Source organism: Letharia lupina (assembly GCF_014066315.1).
Source record: "Letharia lupina isolate WasteWater1 chromosome Unknown contig_11, whole genome shotgun sequence".
Taxonomy (NCBI): Eukaryota; Fungi; Ascomycota; class Lecanoromycetes; order Lecanorales; family Parmeliaceae; genus Letharia; species Letharia lupina.
In genome coordinates, this window is record NW_023502980.1 from 859,414 (window position 1) to 877,582 (window position 18,169).

The following is an 18,169-nucleotide window of genomic DNA, read 5'->3' on the forward strand; positions in this document are numbered from 1 at the left end:
AATCTAGCGTTTATATACTATATTAATTATCTAATTTAGATTATTATTATTATTAAATATTATATTATATTAATTTAGAAAGTAAATAGATAATTATTCGATAGAAGGATTATAATTATATAATTTAAAGCTAAAAATCCTTTAATAGACTTTCGTAGAGCTTATTTATTATACGTCTTAATACTCTTAAATCTTATTTATCTAATCTAGACCTATATCGTCTTAATTTATATCGCTCTTATACTCTATTTAAAGACTAGTCTAATCGCTATTCTTATAAATATACTTAAAAATATATTTATAAATTTTAACGTTGGCGTAAATCTCTATATTAATATAAGCGTTATATTTAATCGATAAATAGAAATTATAAGATATTACTTAGTAGTTCTACTTAGAATTATCGTTTAATATCTTAATAGGCCTATATCGATAATATATAAAATACTTAAAATCTAATTTAAAGACGATATAGTCGCTAAAGTCCTTCGGAAACCGCTTATTATATATGTTTTTATCTAAGTTCTAATAAGGCGAGATAGTATCTATTCTACTAGTAATATACTAGCTATAGTTTTTATAAAGTATATATCTAATAACGGTCGCATAGAGATTAGAAAATAGACTTTAATTAAGAATCTTAATACTAATAGCGATATCTATCTTAGCGACGCTAAAGAATTAATCTTTAAAGTATAATATAATAAGAATATAGATATACGATAGATCTTATTTTTAAAATTCTATAATATAGATATAGGCGGGAACTCGATCTATTACTTATAAAGTTAGTTAAGATTAAAGTTAATCGACATTTTAATTAATTATACTTCGCCCTTATAAGGGTGAAAAAAAAAATAGACGATATCGTAGGGCTAACTGATAGGAATTATAGCGTATAAGAAGTTAAATCGTGCTAGAAGTATTCTTAGGGACTGTAATCTATATTAACTATCTGACTGATATATCGTCTAAGAGGCTATTTTACTAGATGAGAAGAGAGAGAACTACTATACTATAATGGGGGGTAAAAAGAATAGAAGTATATCTAGTATCTTCCCCTTTAGAATATTATTTATAAGGGCTTTTAGCTTTAGTCTAAATATTCTAGTAATTAGATTAAATCGATTAATAACGCGTTTGCCGAGTAAAAGATTTTTAATAATCTCGATCTATTTTAGATTATAGATAAAAGTTATAAAGAGATTTAGTCGATTAAACTTAGTAAATAGGGTAATAGTATTCTAATAGAGTTATTTTATAAATTATAAGTCTTTTTAATAAGAGAAAGAAAGAACGATATATTATTTGCCAGTCTAATTATCTATAATGACTTTATTAATATAAGTATCGACGACTACTTAATAGATATTAGTCTAAATAATCTTTTAATTTATCTTTAATTAATAAAGTTTATTATTTTCGATAGTTATATAGATATTATAGATGAAATATTATAGTAATTTATTATAGTAAAGAAGACGATTAAACTTATTAGAATAATTCTATATTATATATCTATAAAAAGTTAGCGATTAATAGAATAGAAGAAATAAATAATATAGATCTATAATATAAGATAAGCGTTACTCGTATAGAGTTACCTCGACTAATAGTTTTATTAACTTATAGAGCGATTTCATTATTACTATGTTAATAGATAAGAAGACTTTTATCTAGTATAACGCCTATATTAAGTATATTATTATATTATAACTATTCGTCGAATAAGAAGATAATAAGATAGTATAAGGGTATATAGATTAAATACTAATATAAAATATTAAATCTCTTATTACTTTAAGTCTTTATTAAGATATTCTTAGCCTTAAGTAGATTTAATAGATTATTTATATTACTCTTCTAAGCGATAGCGATCTTATTTAAAGTAGAATAATTATAGATATATAAATTATAATATTATAGATTCTTATAAAATAGCTTATAGCTTTATATATCTAAATCGATCTTTAATTTTTCGAATATCGATTTGAGAATAGTAATATATAAATTAATACTTCTAAAAATTATAGCTATTTTGCGATAAAGTATCTAATTAATATATTTATAATAGCTATATCTAGTAAAGTTAATATAAAAAACGCGATCGAGAGAAAGTTATATCGTATTATAAATTAATCTTAAGTATTATCTATAATATAGATTTAATTAAAAATCGATTTTTCGCTCTTTAGAGGCGCTAAGGCAGATATATAAGTAGTAATCGCTCTCTAGATTTTATATATATAGAGAGCGATTAAATAATTAATAGTAATCTACTATAAGACTATAGAGGTCGTATTATTATATTAAACGCTATAACGACGAAATTCTTTATAATTATTAATAAAATTTAAGATCTCTAATATTAAAGAATAGAGAATTTAATTAATAATATACTCGCTAAGATTAATTAAATTATTTATACTTATTTCGACGCCTTTATAGCCCTATTCTATATTATCCACTTCTTAATCGATATCTATTTTAAATATATCGACTTTAGTCTTTTCGCTATCGCAGTATTACTTAATTATCTTATCTTTTTATAACGTCGTATTATAGCTATTATAAATCTAGTCTATAAAACTTAAATTATATTATATAGACTTTATAATATATAGATAATACGCGATATAGTTAATAAATCTTATTAAAGGCTAAGTAAGATTTAAATAAAGGCTAGAAGATAAGTTATAAGAATATAAATTATCGAAAGAGTTATTATTAAAGAAGTCTATTAATAGATCTTATAATAGAGAATTTTTAATAGCGTCTTTCTTTCGTTTAAAAGCTTCTTTTTAATAATATTTAAGATTTAATACGCGTTAAGAGACTTTAAAATAAAGTAATAAAGAATAAATAGAGAAGAAAGATGTATTTTAAAAGATAGTATCGCTAGATTAAAAGATATTATCGCTAGCTTAAGAGAAGTATATAAAAAAGAATATATTCGTTTAGACTCTTTTTAAGAGTCTTTTAACGCGTTTATAAGTAGTAATAAATAGCTATTAAACTCGCTTACGGCCTCGATTACTAGTAGTAATAAATTCGTTAAGAGACGACTTAGAGATATTAATAGAGGCTCTAAAAGAGAAGTAGAAGGGGTATATATACTTTATAAATTTAATAATATAAGAGCGAGGGGTAAAGAGGGTAAATATATTTATATTAATAAAATTAGTAGAATTAATAAAGTAATAGAGAAATAATAATTATATAAATAGATAAAAGAATTATTATTCGATCTCGAACGCGTTTAATATAATTATAATATTTAAATATTAATTTAACTTATTAATAGTAGATTAAACTTTATTATTTTTATAGCGTTAGAAAGCGTATATTAAGCTTTATAATTTATGAAATTATAAAGTAATAATATATATAGAGAGCTAGTTATTTCAAAGGAGAAGACTTCTATATATAGATTTTTATAGATTTTTAATAATTGCGAATGCTAATTTATTTACTCGCGGTATCTAACTAAAAAGCGTAGATCTAATAAATTTATAATTAACTACACATACAAATTCAAGGTTTTCTAGTTTAGTCTTATCTTATTCTATTATATATAATAATAAGAAAGAAGATCTCTGATAAAATAGATACTATAATTAAGAACTATAAGAATATAAGAATAAAGGTCGAAGGGTCTAGCTAAAGCATTAATACTAATACTTATAAGATATATAATTTAAATAACTTATATAGCACTATAGTAAAAGACTTTATTTTTAAGAAGTATTTATAATTCTATAACTTCGAAGGCGTTTATAACGATTATCTCGGCGTTAATTCTTTAGTTATTATTAAATCTAAATAGCCCCCACAACGTAATAAATAGATTATCGAGGAGATAGATGTTACGGTACGCCAAGGCCTCCTCCAGAGCCACCACCCATTTGGGCCTAGCGTGGCTTGGCACCGCACATATCTGCCCTGCGGGCACATAGAATAATCAACATCTTTTACACCACACATGAATTCATGACCCAGTCATCCATTTCCTTGACAATTGGTAGCAACACCTAACCCAGGTCCTCCCAAGTCGTCTATACCGTCACTCGACCCGCAGTCACGATATACCGACAGTCAGCCCCCGCGCTCCGCTACGCAGCTAGATTCAGTCTACGCAAAAACCAGCCAATCAAGTCAATCCTTTCAATAGGCCATTTGACATCTACATCATGGCCCCACCAGCCAATCAGAAGAAGGGCAAGAATCGTCAGGCCACAGCAGAGCCAGAAGACGAAGAAAACAACGGAGAAACAAGCGGAGAACTCGTGCCAAGCACCTCCCACCAAGCCGTCAACACACCAAATCCACAGTCAATGGTCCCCAGCCTCTCACAAGATACGATCAATGGCCTAATGACTGCATTTGGTGGTATCATGCGTCAAGAAATGCAGAGATTTGAGCAGAGATTAGAGAGAATCGAACAGTTTTTGGGCCCCGCACTATACCAAAATCCTACTTCATCTCCCAATCCTACTCCGCTTCCCAGCATTGAAATACCACAGCAGAACCTCTCTCACACGAACGACTCGTCCTACCATACAAATCCAGGCCACTTACGAGCGGAGGAGATGGGATACTTCGATCTACAACAGGCAAATGTGGAGAAAACTGCGGAGAAATTTACGGAGAAGACTATGGAGAAGAACAAGAGCACGGGCAGCAGCAGTCCTATTCAAGCGGGCACACTCTCCACAATTCCACATCAGGCCACTATGCATATTTGCGGAGAACCTTCCCCTCGCCTCAGCAATACACCAGTTTTCGCCACGCCTCTCGCCTCTCTTCTCACCTCTCAACTCGCCTCTCCGCTCGGTTACACTCGATTCGCGAAGGATATGGAGGCTATAGGCCAAGGATAGGTGCATGGACATATGGACGGCGCATGCTCAATGTAGCTATCCAGAGATGCAGCCACGAGGACGTGTCTTTTTTTTCATTCTTTGCGGGCATGTTGTTACGGTACGCCAAGGCCTCCTCCAGAGCCACCACCCATTTGGGCCTAGCGTGGCTTGGCACCGCACATATCTGCCCTGCGGGCACATAGAATAATCAACATCTTTTACACCACCATGAATTCATGACCCAGTCATCCATTTCCTTGACAATAAATCTTAATAAATTTAATAATAAAGATATAGAGGATAATACTAATAAGAAAGTATTAGAAGAATATAAGAAATCTATAATTAAGAAAGAGAAAGAGATTAATAAAGTGGAAGACTCGAACTTTAGATATTTAACTTATTCTTTAGCTATAGCGATCTTAGATAGAATAAAAATAGCGAAGAAAATAATTAAGAAGATTATTCTTTCTTCTCTTTTAAACGTCGATATCTATAACTTCCTTAATAAGTTTTCTTTTAAAAACCTCTTACTTAGCTATTTAAAACGCTTATTCTATATCACTTTAAGATAGTCTTAATTAAAATCGTAGAGTAATTCTTTATAAAGATATTCGAATAAGTTTCTATATAAGCTCTTAAAGCTTCTAAAGCTCTTAAAGCGAAAGATAAATTAAATATTTCGAAGAGAGTTAAATAATTAGCTATATCGAAAAACTCAAATAGCGATAATATTAAGAAGTCTCGTTATAATCGCTAGAAATCTAATAAAGAACGAATAATTATAGCGAAATCGATATTCGAATAAATAAAGATAGATAACTTTTATTAAAGAGAGCTTGCTAAAAATGAAAGAAAAAATTATTATTAATAATTTAAGCTTAAAAGATAGTAGCGTAATCTTTATTATATCTCTAAAATAGCTCGCTTTAATATTCTTATTAATAAAAATAAAAAGAGAGTACTATATCTTTAATATGAAATGCGAAAGTATAAAGAATAATAGCGAGGATATAACGTTTTTAGATTCTCGAATAGTAATTAAATATAGAGTTAAATAATAGTTTTAAAAGTATTTACGAAGAGATATAAAGTTAAATATATATATAGCACTCTACTCGAGTCGATTTAATAGTAATTTTATATTATATTACGCTCTAAGATTATAATATTTCTTATAAATATTTAATTATCTTCTTCTACTATTCGTTTAAAAAAATATAAGATTTATATAAAGTATAGTTAAAGAAGAAAATACTTATAAAGAAGATTTTCTTCTTCGTAAAGTATTAAAATATAGTGTTATAAAATATCGTGAGTATTCTATTAAGAATAAGTATATTTTATATATTAAATATACTCGCGCTAAGCCTAGTACTGAAATTCTATATTAATTTATCGCGCTATATCTTTTAAAAAGAATTAAATATCGTTATTTATAATTGTATCTCTATCTTCACTTTAATTTTCTTACTATATAAAAAAAATAAAAATTAAGACGTCTTTCTAAGAATTATAGCTCTTATTATCTCTCTCTTATTATATCTCTAACGTCGCTATAGCGATATAAGACTAAGAAATTCATTATTATATCTATTATCGTCGTCGTCTTTAATCTACTATTCTTCTTCTTTAATTTAAATATCGTTAAGATTTAATAGAATATTATAAAGAATAACGTAGATAGTAATTTATATATATATAAATTTATACTACTTATTAATATCTAAGATTAATCTTAGTCCGATAAGACTCTTTTATCTCCCCTTAAGAATATCGAATATATATTCGATATCGATTCTCACGCTGGAAAGCCGTCTATTAAATATTTAAATTCTTCTTTATCTCGTATATAAAGCTTTATATAGCGAAACTAAGTACTCTATATTAGAGTATATACTATCGATAAGTATATATTATTCTATTAAGAAGTAGACTTTTAAGTCTTAATATAATCGAGTATAATCTTATACTCTTATATTATAAGTAATATTTAAAAAGTCGATAAGTATATAGATAAATCTCTTCGACGAGTTATATATACCGTAAAGATTAATTATATATCTCTTCTTTCTATTAAAGAAATTTTTATTATTAAATACACTTTTAGATTTATATAGCAATACGATATCTATTTTATTCGCCTTTTCTATTACTTCGAGAGGGTCTTCTCTATTATTATTTACTATACTCTTATATCGTCGCTCTATTTTAGAGAATTATCGAATATACTATTCTTATAGCTAAAATAGAGCTACTATAACCCGTTTTATATAATTATTTATATATCTCTTTAAGACGCCTTATTAATTAACTAAAAAATAATAATTACTTACGCTTTTATTATATTCTAGCTTTTATAATATAATCTTAAATTATATTTTAATTAAAGCTTATTAATAAGAGAAGTTATTATAAAATATAGAATTATAAGAGATAAGTTAAAGAATATATTAAAAACTCTTAGAACTTATATAAGTAAAGACTCGCTATCGAGCGTTATTATATTAAAAAAGAATATAACTCGTTTAATCTAATTTAGATATAAAAAATCGCGGCTTTATATAACGCTGCTTTATAAATACTTTATAGATTACTAGTTATCTTCTTATTATATAGTATCTAGAATCGCGCTTTATATAACTAATAAGAAAGAGATAGAATAATTTATATCTATATACTTCTTTTTTTAATAAATAAGATATAATTATATAAGAATTTAGAGTAGAAAGAATTAGATATAAAAAAGATTATATGATTTTCTCAGGTAATAACTAAGCGGATTTATTATAAATCTACCAAAGAAGCCTATTTGATAGTGGGGGTATTCAGACTAATCTAGACAATTCCATTTTTCCATAGCTGAAAGTCTGAATATTCCACTATTCCACAGCAAAAAAAAAAGTGATCTGAAACTCCCTATTGTCTATGCCAACTTTAGCAAGACTTTCCACAGCCTTGACCGCAGACCGAACATTCTGATCGATCTCTATCGCTGTAGAGGAATTCCCTATAATTGATTCTAAATACTGGGCACCTTGCACAAGGGAGGAAAGGGTCTCCGGATCAAGACTCGAAGCACCCGATGTCTTGGAGTCAATTCTAGCTGCAGCTGGATCCTCGAAAGTTGTTTCAAACTGCGTCAAGGATCGCTGTTCCCCATGTTGGCTATGATGATCTGCTGGAGGGCCAAAGGGAGGAACGGTGTTATATCGGCCAGGGCGATATTGGCTCGGACTATCCGGCTTTGTGATCCGAGAATCCTTGACCATAGAAAGAACCCTAGACGGAGGAAGTGACTGAGAACGATGGTTCGTAAGACCCATATCAGGAGATCATAGATTGAAGTGATGTGGATACGAAGGTGGAAAGCAGTTTGAAGACGCGTTGTGGTTTGAACACGCGAGGGACATTAGAAAGTAAATAAGGTGGTAAGTAGGCACCCTCCCCAAATGAAGCATCTGCACCTTCACATCCGTGCTCAAACAGCAGTCAAAGATTGGTTGTTGGCACGCATGATTGCAAACAAAAGCGAAACGGGATAATGATGAATTAATAGTAACAAATACGTGTGCATCCATCATATGATATAGGCATGTACCGCACAGACAAAACGTACAAATATGTGAACCGCAAGGTACAACGAAAAGCGAGCATTCACCCTCGCCGCATCAAACAATTGAACTTCAACATCAGTGCTCCGATAGCAATAAAGTAGCAGCCGAACATTGCTCATTGGCACGCCTAATGCAAATTGAAGCAGAGCAGGACCGGGCACCGTTTATACCGATCCGATATAGCCAATTAACCCTGATTAGCTTTGTCAAGAGCATCCATCACGTGATTTCCCGAAACTGGAACTTTTTTTGCTAGTTTTTTTCTTTCTTGTTGCCTCGGACGTAATAACATAGATTTTTAATTTTCGAAAAGAAAAGGTTTAAATTTAAGTCTTATTCTATCTAAAACGTAAAGAGTTCTTAAATTTAATTTAAAATTAATTAATTTAATATTAAGCTAAATTACTTTACGTTTAAAATAAACTATTACGATTTATATTAATATATATATCTATTCGAGCCTAGCCCTTATTAATAGAGCTTTACTTATTTCTTATTTCTATTTATAGTATAGGCCTTCTTATTAATTAAATTCTCGTTATATCTTATTATAGACTTAGTCTAGTACGATTCTAATAAGATCGATTCTTTAAGAAGTTAGTATTATATTAAAATATCTTCGATTCCATTAAAATATCAGGTATGTGATGTGTAGAACGGACGGATTGTTTTTCCAGGCCTCTCCGGGGCCAGGCCTAAATACAGTACAAAATCAGGTGGCTGATCAACACGGTGGCTGGGAAGCGTGGGGGCCAAATTCGACATGCCCCTGCATCAAATTTCGACAGATTCCTAAGCCCGCGGGAGCCCCGCGACCATCGGGCCTAGGGGCCTTAGTACGGGGTACCCGAGCCCTAGACGTACCCTACGGCCTCCCTATACGACCCCCCTAAATCTCGATAGCGAGATTGCGGCCCTCTAGTATATTATACTTCGTTATATATAGTTAAAAATATAAGTAACTTCTAAGTACGATAAATCTCTTTCAGATAAAAGAAATTTAAATATATCTATTTAACGAAGCTAGATTTATAGATTTAGAATAATTATAGAAATTATATAGAAAAGTTAATAAATATAAAACGATCCAGTTAACTAATAAAATTAATATTAAAAGAGATTTTTTTTTTTAAATACTAAGAGTATAAATATCTAACTTTATTTAGATAGGATCGGAATATTAAATGTAGTAAAGAATCTTGTGGAATAGAGTTCAAAAATGGAGGTTGAGGGTGCGTAAAATGGCTGTGGCCGATCCGATTCTAGCGTGTCTTCCGCGTAACAGGTACTTGATCTTGGCGCTGCGACATAGATGGTTGTCTCACGGCCTCGGATCTGAGCTCGGATCTCAACCACATGCGAGGTATGGAATCACACCAGACTTCCGTAAGAAAAAGACGCAATCGCGAGCATCACAATTCTAGAAACGGCTGTCTTCAATGCAAAGCACGCAAGGTCAAGGTCGGTGTCCTTTACCCTTTTGAAAATGGCGCCTGCTCACCCTCGGTGTTACAGTGCGACGAAGAAAAACCCAAGTGCCGAAGCTGCACTCGGAGAGCTACACCCTGTACATACACCAACAACATTGGCTTAAATCATCTCGCGCGAGCTGTGCAGGTATCTTCGCCATACAACAAGCCCGAGCCAAGCTCCACCTTCGCACCCGTACCATACAACCATGGTGACTTCATATCCAATGGGAACAATCTTCTCCAGGCGGACGGCTCATTGCAAATGCCATCCCCCTCACCCTTGGCCCTCAACATGGCCCATCTAGAGCTTCTGCATCATTTCATAGCAGTCACATCCGAGGCTCTTGGGGTGGAGACTATCTCACTTCAAGTTTGGAAGATGACAATCCCTCAGATCGCCCTTGGCCATGATTTCCTCATGCACAGCATTTTGGCAGTCGCGGCCCTGCATATAGCCCATCTCCGGCCGGAGCAGCGAAGACCATACTGGGAACGAGCGGCTATGCATCAGGATCGAGCACTGGAGCTGCAGCAGGAGGCTATGGCAAATGCGAGTCGAGATAATGCCGATGCGTTGTTTTCGTTCTCTTTGCTAGTCATCTACTTTGCTTTCGCATCACCCAAAACCTCAGATAGCCAAGAGTCGGAGGAGCCACTTGCAGGCGCTGTTCAATGCATCAGCATAATACGTGGGATTCGATATGTCGTACCGCCTATTCAGCAGTGGGTAGAAGAGGGGCCTTTGGCACAACTGCTATCCTTCCATCCCGGCAATATGAAAAGCAACCACTCTTTCAACGATCCCGACACCGATCGCTATTTCCAAAGATTCCTTGTGCTATGCTCTACAAACTCCGACTTGAACAAGACACACGAGTTTGAAGACATAGAACAATACGCCGCCGCGGCCAGTACCCTCCGAGCATCTTTCCTCAAAGCCGAATCAATTGCGGACGGCGCGCTGAAAACCCCACCCATTTGGCACTGGGCCTGCCGTTTGGCTCCGGAATTTCTTCAAAGACTGGGAAAGTTGCATCCGATACCCTTGGTGCTGGTTGCCCATTGGTGCGTCATACTGGCGCAAATCCGACAGTACTGGTGGATTCAGGGGTGGGTGGATCATACCATGGGACAGATACATGAGTGTTTACCTCGGGAATACCACGAATGGCTTGAGTGGCCAACGAAAAAGATTCAAGAACAGCGAGAGAACTGGACCCGGGGAATAGATGGGATTGGAAGCTCTTGACGAATGGTCACCGACGTTTTTAATGAGCACGCATCTCTTAGTTCTGGCTCTTACATCTCACGAGCAGGATGTATAAGATTCATGGCTTACGCTAGCATTCCTCCATCGATGGTGTATACGGAGCCGGTTACTGATGAAGTTCGCTAGTCAGCAGGGATCCATTCTAAACAGGAACGGAAGTCTTGAAAAATGTGCCTGGGGTATGAGAGTCACTGATACATGTTTCGTATTTCCCGAAGACGCTCAAGCCTGGATTTCGGGTCTGGAGAAGACCTACTGTACTTAGCCCCGTCACTCAATAGGAATGCCCGAACACTGGCGGCCTCCTCTGGCTGGCCTATCCTGGAGAGCGGCACCCGATTGAACATTTCCAACTTTGCAGATTCCACTCCACCCAAGCCTGCCACCATCGGCGTATTGAATATACCTCTGTACCTGTGTCAGCTGGTCTGGAATCGTTGGTGAAACAGTCCAACAAACGGAACAATGGCTTCGGCTGAGCCACGAGAGGGTCGAAAAGTGCCATTCCAAGCATTGACAACCACGTGAAAGAGAGTAGACCTACGGCGCAACACAGTTGACCCGGATTCCTCTCCCTCCCACCTCACCGGCCGCACTCTTACTCAACCCAATGACTGCATGCTTAGTCGCCGAGTACGGGCTATTTTTCGGATGCCCCTCTAACCCTGTCGTACTCGCCGCGTTTACCACGGCGCCTCCGTCACTCAGTACCCTCGACTGCGCCCTCATACAATAAAACAGTCCCGTGAAATTTGTCCTCGTGACAAACTCCCACTCCTCATTGCTCAATTGTACAAGAATATGAACACCGAAGTTCTTGCCCAACACCCCAGCGATATTAGCTGCGCCGTCTAAGCGTCCAAAGTGCGAGATCGTCTTCTCGATCCAGGAGTCCACCTGCGACGATTCGCGAATGTCAACGGCGGTGGCTAGGATGTTGGGCTTTGCGGAGGAGGTGGATGTGAATGAGGATTCGATTTCCTTTCGAGTTTGGGTCAAGGCGTCTTCCCGGTAGTCGGCAAGGGAAAGACTGGCGCCGCGGGCGAAAAGAGCTTTGGCTGTTGCAAGGCCCATGCCCGAGGCAGAGCCAGTAAATCATTGTGCTGGTGGGATTCGTGGGAAGGTGCGTTGCAATGGGTCCTGGGGATCCTGAAGACTGAATCATAAACAGTGCTTGAAGCTTGTGAATTTTGGCGGACGTGGAGTGGGCTGGATCGCTTTGACTCAGTTTACCCGGACTGCTTCGGACAGATTCCGGACAATTAGGGAACTATACGCGAAAGCACGTGACTTCGCACTCTCAAGATGTCTCTCTCTCTGCCTGACACGCATGAAAGGCATGAAGACAGTCGTGGCAGATTATGCAAAATGGCATGCATTGTGCTTGTATCCTCAAAACATTTTGTATCTGCATTACCTGAAGAGGAATTCTCGCATCAACATTCCGAATCACGGAGAGACTTTGTGCAGGCCAGTAATCAGCGATCGAACTATCCGGGTGAGTCGGACCAAGACTGCAAACACATACAGAGAGTAAGGTAGAAAGACTTATAGAGAAACGACTTCGTTGAAACCCGTCCTGAAATATTCAAATTGTCTCTCATCTTACGCGGTACACCTAGTGGAGGGTCCAATTGCGTAACAGCTCTTGCAATTTTCCTATTCCTGGTGAGCTGAAAATATGCACGATGATGAGACGCCCGCTGGGGGGCCGTAGGGCGAGAGGCTATTGCCACAGGTTATCGATGCCTAAGCCAGAATTGACCCAGAAAGGATCTATGCATTGGTACCTCATTCCGCAGATGTAACCCAAGGGTTCCGCAAGATCACAATGAAGGAGCCAGCCAGCGCTGTCAATCGCCTCGCTTGGTGGATAGATCGCGAGATTGGGCACTCGGAGGATTTCGAGACATTGGCTTATATGGGTGCTACGGACATTCGTTTGGCGTTTTCTTCTTTGCTGCGATCAAGTGCGATTACAAGTTCTTGGTGCCTTCAGCAAGAAATTCGGTATCTGGCAACGTCTCTCTCCTGACGGCATGCTATTGCACCAAAGTTTTTGTTACGGCGGATATGGCCAAGAAAATTCCCGACTTGGAGAAGAACATACCTGACTTGCGGAACTTCGTTCTTGTGTCGCTCGATGACCTGTTGACCGGAACATCAGAACACGACCTCTACGACAAAACACATGCGGAAGGTGTTAAAGATCCAGTCCTCATCTGCCACACGTCCGGTTCCACAGGTGCGCCCAAGCCGATTATACTTCCTAATGGAGCATTCAACGTTATCGACAACCAGCGCAGGCTCTCAAAGCTGGAGGGCCGGAAGAACATGGACTATTCCTTGTTTGATCTACAAGGAAAAGGGTTCATAAACACATTTCCGGGCTTCCATATTGGTGGAATTGTTGCCATGACCGCACTTCCAATCTGGTACGATTCTCTTGTCGTAATGGTGCCTTCGAATAGGCCCGCAAATGGAGAGATAATGGGTCAGATCATGTCTCAAATGCCGATTCGTGGGATTTTCAAACCCCCAACAGTGTTCGAAGAACTACTGGACATACCTGAAGGCCTGAAGCAGATTCTGCGGACGGAATCTGTTATGTGCGGTTGGGGGAACCTCTAGCCCCTCTCGCGGGCGACCGTATTAGCGAGGTAACCTGTCTTACTTCTGCTATTGGCTCGACCGAGGCTGGTATTATCCCGGCGTGGGTTCCGACCAAGGAGAATTGGAGTTACTTTGAGTGGCATCGGACTACGAAGTTGATATGGTACATGTGGACGGTGATATCTATGAATTGACGGTACCGAACCCGTCGAGGCTCGCGTGGATTCATACGTGCTATCACACTTTCTCCGAAGTCGAAGTATGGCGGACCAATGACCATTACAGACGCCACCCGGCACATCCAAATCTTTTTACATTCCGAGGGCGAGGTGACGACGTGCTAGTGCTGTCCAACAGGGAGAAGTTCCAACCCGTCATCACGGAGAGCATAATCCAAGGTCATCCGAGTATAGAAAGGGCACTTGTCGTAGGGACTGGTCGGTTTCAGCCTGCCCTCGTTATCGAACCAAAAGTGCATCCAGCGGATGCAGAGGCGTTCATTCAAGAGATCTGGCCGATCGTGCAAAGAGCCAACCAGGAAGCCGCAGCCCACGGTAAGATTTTCAGAGGCAAAATCATATTGACAACGCCTGATAAGCCATTTATCAGAGCTGGAAAGGGCAGCGTCACCCGGCCCAAGTCCACAGCTTTGTACGCTGATGAGATCGAGGCGTTGTTTAGTGACTCGGTCGGGGAGAAGGAGCTCGGAGTTCTGTCGCAGGAACAGGTGCAAGATACGGCAGCTCCCAAGGCGTCACTGGGTGCTTACGTTCGCTCGATCCTGCCGGATTTGCCAGAAGGCGCGGATGGCGACAAAGACGACTTTTTTGCTCACGGGCTTGATTCTGTCCAGACTATCGAGCTTGCTAGTGGATTGCGCGCTTTGTTGCATCCGCATCTGAACCCGTCGGATCTGAGCACGGTAGCGGCGAAGGCGATTTACGCCATTTCAACTGTTGATAGTCTTGCAGAGTACATCAAGGGCCTACTGGGGATGACGACGGGTACTGGTGGTGACGTGGCGACGAAGCGAGCAGCTCGCATGAGCGCCATGCTGGACAAGTATAGCACAGGTCTCCCAAAGGCGAAGAATGGTGCTATGCAAACGAAAGGTGCTGCTCACACGAATGGGATCTCGCGCGCCAACGGTGTCGCTCATATAACTGGTACAAGCCCTATGCTCTGCGTCGTCTTGACGGGCTCCACCGGCTCGCTAGGGACCCAGCTGCTGCAACCTCTTATAATTGACCCTCAAGCCTCAAAGGTGGTCTGTCTGAATCGTGCGGACAATGCTCTGCAGCGGACACAGGACGCATTCGCTCAAAGGACTGTGAAGGTTGATCTTTCCAAGGCCGAGTTCCACAAAGCGCAATTTGCGGATGTGAGGTTCGGTCTATCTACTGAGGCTTATGACACGCTGAGGGATGAGGGGGACGTTGTTATTCATAATGCTTGGACTGTCAATTCCAATCAATCGCTGGAGTCTTTTGAAGGTACGTACTCGTAGAAAAATTTCCCCACTGCTGCCAAAACTTGAATCACGAAACATGCTTTGGCCGAAAGTGACTCTTGGCTCTCCCTGAAGCTATTCGTGGCCCACATCTTTGTTTCTAGGAAGCAACGCCGACTAAAAACCCCGTATAGATCACATCCGCGGCGTCCGCAACTTCATCGACTTGAACAACTCAACCGCCAGGCGCCCTCGCATCATGTTCGTCTCCTCCATCTCTTCCATCGCCAACTATTCCGGCTGCTACCCTAACGCCAGTTTTATCCCTGACGAATCACTCACCCCAACCGACTACGCCGTCGCCCTTCCCATGGGGTACGGCGAATCGAAACACGTCGCCGAACGTATGCTAGCCGTCGCCGCCGAAAGGTCCGGCGTCAAAGTCGACATACTCCGTCTCGGACAGGTCGCTGGCCCTATCGCACCGCATAGGCGGTGTTGGAATAGGAACGGATGGTTTCCAAGCTTGATTCAAACAAGCAAGGCATTGGGGTATCTGCCGGATAAGCTGATGGATGTCGATTGGATCCCTGCAGATGTGTTGGCGAGGATTATTCGAGACCTGGCGCATCAGGATCATGGAGGAATTCAGACGTATAATCTCATCAACCCACACAGCCGCGATTGGAAAACCCTTGTCCCTTTCGTTCAGAGAATGATTGGAGGAGAAGTGGTGCCGTTGAAGGGATGGATTGTACGATCGAGGGCGGTCGACGCGGATGACAAAGCGGAGGTGGCGGGGAAGCCTGCGTTGAAGATTCTGGATTGGTTCGGTGATGTCGAGGCGGGGTTGTCGGCGGGGAAGGAGGGACTTAAATATGCTACGGCGAATGGGAGGGAGGCGAGTGAGACGATGAGGGAATTAGGGCCCGTGAGCGAGGAATGGATGGGGCATTGGTCGGGGGAGTTGGGCCTCTGGGAAGGTCTAGCATTCATCATGATGTGTGTCTCATGTTTTTGCAACCTTTGTGTTGTTCTGAATGTTTTGTCTGAATCCACATGGCATCTCCGCCCGGTGCACGCCATCTTGGCCCCAGCATGCGGGTTCCCTTCACTGCGTGCTGCGCCTCGTTGTTACAGGGGATTTTTCGGTCCCTGTCACGGTTTTGTATGACGCTATTATTATCACTCCGATCGGGGTGTGAATCTGGAATTCTCACGGAATATCAGATCTGCACATGGGGGGACCTGTACTGCGTCTCGTGATTCACGGTAGCTCCGGCAAGTTTCAAGTGACGGAATGTGTGAAAAGTGAAGGAACGACAACACCTTCGTGCACCGCACAATGTCTGCGTCACCTTCTATTTCCAGAACCTGCCCGCCAGCTGCGCCTCCACCGCACATACACGGACACGCTCAACATCATCATCACACACATACTTAATACACCCCACACACAGCACAGCGACATCTTTTTTTCCAAGAACAACCCTCCCACCAAAACAATCCACCATGGCGGCCCTAGATCCTACCCTTTTCCTCACAGCGGGCTCCCCCTACCACGCCGCCGTGCAGCTCATTTACAAACTCCCCGGCAAATACCGCCTCGTCCGCCGCACCCACCACACCCACATCGTCCACGGCACCAACCTCGCCTACCGCGACCTCGTCTGCCCCAGCCGCGGGACCGCCGACGTCACCCTCCGCGCCGCGACGGACGACCAGTACGAAGTGGAGCTGATGCACACCACGGCCGTCGAGCTCCGCACCTGGGACGGCCAAACGGCCACCAAGGTTGAGAAACGCGCGTTCCGGATCACGAACGGTCAGTGGAGCCTGTGGGCGGTCCGGACGACGGACGAGGGGGTGGATGTCGTGGCGGGGAAGCTGGCGGATCTGACGCTGAGCGTGGCGGGGGGGCCGGAGCGGGTGGGGCCGGCGGAGGGGGACGCGGTGCAGAAGGCGGCGCTGAACGGGGGGCCGTGGCGGGATGGGCAGGGGGTGAATGCTGTGGCTATGTGTGTCTGGGTTGGGAAGCAGCCGTGTTGGCAGCTGATGCATCAGGTTGATCGGCAGAAGCCGGCGGCGAGTGAGGTGTGTAGTGATGAGTTTTGGCCTGTGGTGGAGGATGCGGGGAATGGGTGAGATGATGGACTGTGAGGTTTTGTTAGGAGGGGGGAGGGGGGGCGACTACTTGCAATGCTGAATTATACTAGTCGATGCAGGATTTTGTGTCTTGCAGATCAATTAATGGAATATGTGCGATGGTATTGGACCGAAGAAGAGCACTCCAACGAATTGTTCATTTTCACAAGGAAACGATCATTTTGCATCCAGGTGTATCGAGCGAAGAGGCATCAAGGTCCACAATAGAAGATTTTACACTTCTTTCCTTCTCTTTTTTCCGCGAGATCAAATGAGAAATCTGATCTAGAGCCTCTCGAAGATTCCCTTGCCAGACTTTTTTGTGGCTGCCAATACCTACCAGCCTCTTAGCTTCACATCGTCTTGCAATTACCAGCTTCGATAATGGCACAGTCCGACTTGACAGGGTGAATCTACTTTAATCAAGGACGAGAGTAATCGGCTAGGGTCTATCCATTTCTCCACGATTTTAATTCCGAACCGTTTCCGAAATACCATGCGGCCTAACAGACAACGGGATCGGTATTCGACGAAATTTCCTCCGAGCAAATTCACAAGCCTTTTGTCGCCAGTTGAACAAGAGTGGCATGGTAGTTTGCCTGATGAGGGGAGGCGAGGTCAGGTGATGAGCGTGATCCGGATGCGAAAACCGCTGATTCGATGAGACGACTCGAATCACACGCGTGAATTGCACGCTGAGTCGGTATGACCAAGTTTACATGACGGAGATTATATGAAGT

At 40.2% G+C, this 18,169-nt stretch overlaps 4 protein-coding genes across 4 annotated transcripts; 3 read left to right on the forward strand and 1 right to left on the reverse strand.

The window, feature by feature from the left end:
- Nucleotides 1-4,190: 4,190 nt before the first annotated feature.
- On the forward strand, nucleotides 4,191-4,880 carry HO133_000826 (uncharacterized protein; the record flags this gene model as incomplete). Its single annotated transcript, XM_037291762.1, has 1 exon — nucleotides 4,191-4,880. The coding sequence occupies one exon, from the start codon at nucleotides 4,191-4,193 to the stop codon at nucleotides 4,878-4,880; it is 690 nt and encodes a 229-aa protein (XP_037152124.1).
- Nucleotides 4,881-10,243: 5,363 nt separating this feature from the next.
- On the forward strand, nucleotides 10,244-11,200 carry HO133_000827 (uncharacterized protein; the record flags this gene model as incomplete). The annotated part of the gene is made up of 1 exon (XM_037291763.1): nucleotides 10,244-11,200. The coding sequence occupies one exon, from the start codon at nucleotides 10,244-10,246 to the stop codon at nucleotides 11,198-11,200; it is 957 nt and encodes a 318-aa protein (XP_037152125.1).
- A 209-nt stretch (nucleotides 11,201-11,409) lies between these two features.
- Nucleotides 11,410-12,295, reverse strand: HO133_000828 (uncharacterized protein; the record flags this gene model as incomplete). Its single annotated transcript, XM_037291764.1, has 2 exons — nucleotides 11,410-11,629; nucleotides 11,766-12,295. 2 exons carry the CDS (start codon nucleotides 12,293-12,295, stop codon nucleotides 11,410-11,412), a joined length of 750 nt encoding a protein of 249 aa, XP_037152126.1.
- A 999-nt stretch (nucleotides 12,296-13,294) lies between these two features.
- Nucleotides 13,295-17,429, forward strand: HO133_000829 (uncharacterized protein; the record flags this gene model as incomplete). Its single annotated transcript, XM_037291765.1, has 4 exons — nucleotides 13,295-13,835; nucleotides 14,089-15,327; nucleotides 15,479-16,286; nucleotides 16,769-17,429. 4 exons carry the CDS (start codon nucleotides 13,295-13,297, stop codon nucleotides 17,427-17,429), a joined length of 3,249 nt encoding a protein of 1,082 aa, XP_037152127.1.
- Nucleotides 17,430-18,169: the final 740 nt, after the last annotated feature.